This window comes from Callorhinus ursinus, unplaced genomic scaffold (genome assembly GCF_003265705.2).
Source record: "Callorhinus ursinus isolate GAN/ISIS: 27379988/994484 unplaced genomic scaffold, GSC_fseal_2.0 scaffold6, whole genome shotgun sequence".
NCBI lineage: Eukaryota > Metazoa > Chordata > Mammalia > Carnivora > Otariidae > Callorhinus > Callorhinus ursinus.
This window is the reverse complement of record NW_027397068.1, coordinates 51,401,254-51,409,039: the sequence shown is the minus strand read 5'-3', so window position 1 is coordinate 51,409,039 and position 7,786 is coordinate 51,401,254. Positions and strand designations below refer to the sequence as shown.

Sequence of the window (7,786 nt, the reverse complement as noted above, 5' to 3'; positions counted from 1 at the left end):
AGGCATTACCCTTGGCTCTCTCGCTGTGAGGTCCCCAAAGGTCATGGCTCCTCTCTAGGGCTCCTGCTTTCCATGACTCTCCCACTCCATGCACCAACCCTGTGCTCGTCCTCCCCCTGCCCTCATCTGTGGTATCAGTACCTGTTATTCCCGTTCAAATGCTGCTGGGACCCTAACACATTCTGCAGGATTCCTCCCAGTTGTCCCTCTGCGCATGACTACGTTGTCAACTACTGCACTCGGTTTGCTTGTTCTTCTTTCTCTAAAGTGAGGATTCGTGGCTCCTTCACATGAAGTTCAGGTGGTGCACAAATTATTAACACAAGAAAATGTTCCGAATTCACTCCATTTTCTTAAAAGCATGACTATCATCCACAATCACAAGAGAGACGGCAAAAGTAAGTAAAATAAGGACACAGCTTTATTTCTCTACAAGGCAGTAAGTACACTGTCATCTCCAAGTTCAGTGCCAGACATCGTGCACCAAATATTCTTAAGGCACCCCTAGTCTCCTGACTCCAGCTGCAAACACAGGTTCTGTATGGCAGTTCTGAGCCCATACACTCAGAAACCATGGGGGACGCTGATCAAACACATAACCCCTGAATTAAAGAATAGTGAGGGAAACTCAAAACAAAACACAGGACATCAACAACATAGATCTCCCAAAAAAGAAGTGCAATGCATGCTCTTATAAACCAACAATAACAAAAAAATAAAAAAAATAAAAAACAATAACAACAACAAATGCAAAATCTCCCAAACAAGTTTTCCAATGTATTACAAAAGGGGGAAAAAAAGTACATATATATATATAAAAAATAAAAAAGTTTGAAATACTAGTGCATAGTCAATTACCTAACACCAAGTTTCTTTTCTTTCCATCCAAAGCTCTACTGCCCCTCTGATCCTAGCAGCATGTCTACAGGCTAAAACCATAGCAGCAAAACACATTTTTTCATTTGGCATTTACAAAATTAAATTACTGAATAAAAATATAATTTTTTTATAAAACTATTTCATACAGTAATAATTTTTAAAGCAAGCTAACAAAAAAACTCATAAAATGGTTTAGTACAATAAATGTACCTCCAATGTTATTAACCATAAATGAGCATTTACGATCTTGATTAATGATCCCATGGTATTAAGCCAACATTTACAGTAATGCATTGTGTTTAGTGATTGAGAAAAGTGATATATTGGAGTACCTTTTTTTGTGTGTGTAAAATTTCAAAAAACCTCATCACAGGAAAAAATACTGGTCCGTTGGTCCTCTAAAATACAGATAAATCACTTTATGTTTAAAAAAGTCTGCATTAAGATTATTAACAACTGACTACAATTCATTACCTAATAATTTAGGTAAGACTGTTATTTATTTATTTTTTTAAAAATCCTTTTAGTTGGGTGAAATCCCCTAAGATTTCATCCACCTAAATGCACTTGGTGCTGCTCTCAACTGTTGTACCACAACAAAAATAGGCTCTTCTCCCATTCATGAAAAGTCTCATGTAGAGGAATGATATATCCCAAGTCAACTTGAAGTGTTTTGAAAACCATAATGCTTGTCTAGAAATGTCTCACATGACCAGAGTCCGGGTTGAGAAGGCATTCACGTATTTTCGAGCCTGCCCAGAAGCCGTCATCTGATCTTCTGTCTTTCCACAGGATGCAGCTTCCCAGGCGCCGCCACAAGGCTAACGGGAGGGGGTTAGGAAAAGAGGCCAAACGGCAAGGTTAGACCGGAGACCCGTGCCTCAGCCCCCGAAGGATTCCCAGTCCCAGCAAGGCCAGCACAGGGAATTCTGACCTGCTGCCGGCAAGAGTAGATAACAGGGAGCCTTTGTCAGATAAAATCTCACCCGGGGGACTCCAGCGTCCTGAAGTGATAGTAGTGATCAGAAATCATTTACTGCTGAGAGAGGGGAGACCCCACTTCAGCCAAGATCATAAGCTACAGCTGCATCTTCGCCCTTGAGTGCCTATTGTCCATTAGGGTGATTTTTGCCAAGTTGGAGACGGGAATGAGCATAACCCTCCCAGATGCCTCTGGGCATTTCCTCATTATGCAAACTGGTGAGGGCTTCGGTTCTCTGAGGGAAGAAGCTCCCACAGGTGCTGGAATCGACTCACACCTAAACATAGTATATATTTTGTATTATCAATGAAGCATCAATTAATTTAGAAATCTCTGTTCCCCAGGATAGACAGCCTGGAAGATGCAGATGAACAGTATCTACTGGGCCGTATCGACATCCTGGTCCGGTGTTTGACACATCACGGTCATGATCTCACTGACACAGCACAAGCACCCCGAGGGGGAGGTTCCTTCTCTCTTCAAACGGGCAGGAAATGGAGACTCGAGAGTGGACATAACCTGCCCAAAGCCGCTCCGAGGGTGAGGAGTGGAGTGGCTTTGAACCCAGGTTTGTCTTCTGAACAGTCTGAGGCCCTACCTTCCCTCCATACTGCTTCCAACTGAAATACGTCCTGTTTTGCTCTATTTCATTCCCGAAAGGATTTATGATGCTCACAAAATAAATATAAGATAACAGGGATTAAACAGTGGATGAGGCAGCGTCATGGGGAAATATGGAAAAAATAACACGATGATGGCATTATATTTTTATGTAAAACGTTCGTCACGAAGTACAGTTGAGCCAGCTAATTGTCAGCCTCAAGCCTGTCTCTGAGCTCCCTAGCAGTCAGCGAAAAGGGGGACACAGAAACACAAGCAGATTTGGGGTCTGTGAGCTCAAAACTAAACCAGTAGTTTAGTCAAAGCACAACTCTTCCTGCTATGGACACACAAGAGGGATTTTTCCCATGGGACAAAAGAAGCCAAGAAAGGCCTCTGTTCTAGAGCCTCCAGTGTTCTGTAGGGGACAAAGTGAACACGTGGGAACCAGGTGAGGGGGGACAACAGGCAGCATGGGAGGTTCGTGGGGCCGTGCCCAGTGAAGGGGGGGGATGGCGCACAGAGACATTGCCAGGGAAAGGGCAAGAAAAGGCGGACTTAGATGGGCAGGTGAGAGAGAAGGAATGTACCCTGGGTAGAGAAATAGCACAAAAGAACCAGGAAGCTGCAGTTTGTACCTTGCTTCTGGGAGGGACTGCGAGAGAGGATCTGGTGGATTCGGTGACAACATTCAGCAAGTGTCACCATGTGCCAGGCATGCTTCCGAGTGTTTTCCATCTTTCATCTCACGTAATCCCCACACAAAATACCGGAGGCACAGGGACGGATCAGTGCCCCTGTTTTGCAGACCCGCCAATGGTAAAGGAAGAGAGAGTGCAGGCAACATCCTCACGGTTGTCCAGCTAAGAAGTGGTGAAGCTGGGCTGAGTCCAGGCCCTCGAGAGTGTAGGATGCTACTTCCATTAGTGTCCTTAACAGTGGAAAATTGTGGGCTCAGCCCAGCGAGGTCTTGGATTGCAGGAAGAAGTGTTTAGATGGGGGTGGGGGGGATCAAAGTCACCAGGCTCTGTAGCAAAGAGGAATCATTCTGAATGAACGTGGCGTTTGTATGGTGATGGGGTTTCCTAGCCTAGTGGCTGGAACAAAGTATCAGTGACAGAAGGCTTAGAGTGCCATGTTTCTAACTTGGGAGCTTGCACAGGACACAAAGCAGGTTTCCTGGCTTCTGCCCCATCTGCCACGCAGTCTCACCACGAACGCAAAGGGCATCGTCCAAGTTTACACTTGTTTGCTCTGAAGGCTCAGAGGCTCACCACGTAACCTGAAATACTACATAGCAAGATGGATTATCATAATATTTTCCTGGAGCTGTGTATCACAAAGATGACAGCCATTTGTTTGGGGCCGACGTCTGCCACTGGGTCACATTTAATCTTTTCCTAAACAAAATCACCAGGGTACTTACAGTAGTTCTTTGAAATAGTTCTGAATAAATGATGGTTCTCCAGGTTCAAGCAAGCAGATTAAATATACATGTTTCTCTGGTGTCTATCTGTCCATACAAATTCCGTATTTCAATTAAGTTAGTTGCTTACATGTTGTTGCTAAATTGTTCAGTGCTGCACTGAAGCACCAAATTGACACACAAAGCCCGATTAAAAAAGGTAAAAGTTGGTGTTACCGTTTCAGTGACTAAGTTGGCATATCTGTTGTCACTGCAGCGGCATGACCCGTCGTTACTCGAGGGTGAAGAGGGAAATATGGCCGAGGTCTGCATGAAGGACTGTGCAGCGCTCAGAACCAAGTGCGCAGATCTTAAAAAACAAGCGACTGAAGAGGCAGCAGAAGGAAATACCTTCATATGCCAATATCTTCTATGTAAATCCCAAATCACAGAAAGATACACACAAAACCCCACAATACCTATTTTGAGAGAATACATACAGATGGAGGGGAAAGGGGAATGAAGGTGAGGTTGGAGAGAAAAGCGAGAAGCAGGGACAAATGTTTCTATTTTCTCCAGTTAAGAATTTTTCTACTTAATACTACTCAGCCATCAAAAAAAAAAAAAAAATGAAATTTTGCCATTTGCAATGACATGGATGCAACTAGAGGGTATTACGCTGAGCAAAATAAATCAATCAGAGAAAGACAGTTAACATATGATCTCACTCAGAGGTGGAATTTAAGAGACAAAACAGAGGATCATTGGGGAAGAGAGGAAAAAATAAAAGACGAAAGCAGAGAGGGAGAAAAACCATAAGAGACTCTTAATCTCAGGAAACAAACTGAGGGTTGCTGGAGGGGAGGGGGGTGCGGGATGGGGTAACTGGGTGATGGACATTAAGGAGGGCACATGAGGGGTATTATATAAGACTGATGAATCACTGACCTCTACCTCTGAAACCAATAATATATTATATGTTAATTAATTGAATTTAAATTTAAAACATTTGACACAGAGAGACACAGCCAGAGAGGAAACACAAGCAGGTGGAGTGTGAGAGGGAGAATCAGGCTTCCCGCCGAGCAAGGAGCCCGATACGGGGCTCGATCCCAGGACCCTGGGATCATGACCTGAGCTGAAGGCAGACGCTTAACGACTGAGCCACCCAGGCGCCCCTAAATTTAAAACATTTGAAAAAAGGAATTTTCTACTTAGCTGTGCTTCAATAGATATAGACCTAATTTTCTAAATGTGTAAATTACGTATCTTAATATACTATGTGAAAACTATCTCCTGCTTGCTTTTACCATGTCTCTTGGTAAAAGTCAGGTTCTGACCCTTGGCCATACAGTACCTAAGTTAATTCAGGATTCCCAGAATCTGTTCAGGAGAACTGAATACTGAGTACTATCAATTTCATATTTTTTTTTTAAGATTTTATTTATTTATTTGACAGAGAGAGAGCGAGAGAGCACAAGCAGGCGGGAACAGCAGAGGCAGAGGGAGAAGCAGGCTTCCCGCTGAGCAAGGAGCCCGATGCGGGGCTCGATCCCAGGACCCTGGGATCATGACCTGACCCGATGGCAGATGCTTAACCAACTGAGCCACCCAGGTGCCCCTCAATTTCATCTATTTTTAACTTGAAATTTGACTGTGTTCTTATTGGATCTCCCACATGGCTCACCACTTTATTCATGTTTGGCTCCTTCTCTAGGACCGGATATTTAAAACAAGATCAATATAAAAAAAGGTAAAACATATATTTTTAATCAGTATTTTAAGGAAACTTTTCAAACAGCTAGTTTTTCCTAAGTCAAAACAGAATTTTCCAAGAAACAAATTGAATTCCAGAAAATGGAGCATCTCAAGGGCATATAAGCCCTGTAGCTCAGAGCCTGGGTTGGAACACCTGAATCTCCCAGTGCAGACAAATGCCAGGACCCAGTAAGCCACTGTGTGTAGAACAGAAAGGGGCAGCTCCTTTTCCACAGGTGTGAGTACTTCTCGCAACAATGAATGAAAAACTGGTCAGGGCAGACACAGACCGACAGGGTGGAGTTAAGGAAGAGCAGAGGGTCAAGTACTCAGGTAAGAGAAGACGTGCTCAGGTCCAACAGCTGAAATGACGGTCGCCTTCTCTTTTGCTAGTTCCTTCTCTCTCCTTACCTTGAAGCCCTGGGGCCCTCGGCCAACTTTTCAAGCAGACAGAAGAGTTTTGACAAAGGGGGATTAAATGTCTTCGTGCTAGAAGAATATTTTTTAATACTGTCATATATATCTTTGTGCCTCCTTATTCCTTCTTAAATTTTAGTTTCATTTACACTAAAGAATTGATAAGAATTACGGATTTCTGCACATGAATTCTTGTGCTAATGCAGACCTGTCACTTGAATGCTAATTAATTTCAACATTAATAATCCTACCGCACATCCTCCTCTAGCCTGAGAGTCACCTTGTTTATCCTGTGATGTGCCTTTAATTGCCCCCAGGGCAGAAGTGAACTGTAAACAGACTGTCAAAGCTTTAACTGGGATATCCTGCTAAGGCACTTTAAATAAATACTTGATCTTTTGTGGAAAACAGAAGAAATAAAATGAGACAAGACCACGTCCACAGGTGGTTTACTGTCAGAATTAGATTATCTTCACGTTTTCCTTTAGAATATAGTTTTTTCATCATGCTGAACAACTGCTATCATTATTATATTCATACCGCAACTTCACACAATAGCTAATGTCAAAAACCTTGGCAAGGTTTCCAATTTGTAGCCCTAATAAAAAAATTTGCATCAGTCATAAAAAAATGATTTTGTAAAACCAAAGCAACTCTTGAGATGGTACTATATTTTTCTTTTGTTCTGTTTTTTTAAATAATAAACAGATGTCCTAATGAGTAAGAATAAGAATTATCTGATTATTCTATTTAACCCATCTGAAGAAAATACTTACTTTGGACTAAAATTCTAAAAGTCAGAATTCCTTCCCCAAAGGACATCTTTTAAAGATGTATCAATTATAAGAGATAATGTAAAAACCTTGGAAGCTGTTGAATCTTGAAAGTCAGGGATGGACTGGAGATGAAATGTCACTAAGGTAAGGTTAATGGCCAACTTCTCTCATGCATGAATGCCTCCCCGTGTCTGCACAAAACAGTGAAATGACCCCAACTTCAGGGTTTTTAACTTCTCATAGAAAAGAGCCTTAAAAGTTAGGGAATTAAAGGTCCAGACAGCGATTGGAAGTCGCCCCATCCACCAGCCTCCACCCCACCCAAGCCTAAGTTAACTGTTGCTAATGTGGCTAGACTTGTCCCCAATTTGGAGTTTGTCCTAGATGTCTCCAGGGGTTTCCTTCTTACATGTTTTTAGACTTTTTAAGCAGTTTATATCACATAGACTAGGGTGTCACATATTAGTTCAGACTATTAAGATTAAGACAAGTGCCAAATTGCTCCAAAGCAATTCTATCTTTGCTGGCCTGAGCATCATAGTGTTTACCAAGGCGAACCAAACAAAAATCCGCATCTTGTAATGTCTGGGGCAGGGCACTCTGAATTTGAGCTTGATATCCTTCCCCCCACTCATTCGGCCTTTCCTAGTTCAACCCAAAAGCTGTATATGGCCAACTTGCTTAATATAGAACATATATTGAAAGCAGGTCGCTGAAATGTAACTACCAACAGCTATGTGAATTCTTGCTGGGGCAAGTGGAAAAAAGTGACCCAAGGGAGAACCAGATGAGTACAGAGGTATCCAAGGGAGCAGGTTAACAACAGCACACTACATTAAGAAATGCCTGGAAAGACCTATGTCACACGTAGACAGACTGCTTTCCATGTCTGTTGACATGACAACCAGCAGAAAAAGAGAGAACCAGTCAGTTATTTCATGTCCATCACACCAAATGTAGATCTGACTA

General features: G+C 42.5%; 1 protein-coding gene and 1 pseudogene across 2 annotated transcripts in view; one reads left to right on the top strand and one right to left on the bottom strand.

The window, feature by feature from the left end:
- Window positions 1-399: 399 nt before the first annotated feature.
- MYB (MYB proto-oncogene, transcription factor) overlaps window positions 400-7,786 on the bottom strand; it is a 35,052-nt gene continuing 27,665 nt past the window's right edge. For both annotated transcript variants that reach the window (XM_025865717.2, XM_025865724.2), the window contains one exon: window positions 400-1,700. In XM_025865717.2, coding sequence (XP_025721502.1) covers window positions 1,584-1,700 — 117 coding nt within the window. In that variant the 3' untranslated portion in view covers window positions 400-1,583. The remainder of the gene's footprint in view (window positions 1,701-7,786) is intronic.
- LOC112818587 (purine nucleoside phosphorylase pseudogene) overlaps window positions 3,358-7,786 on the top strand; it is a 92,913-nt pseudogene continuing 88,484 nt past the window's right edge.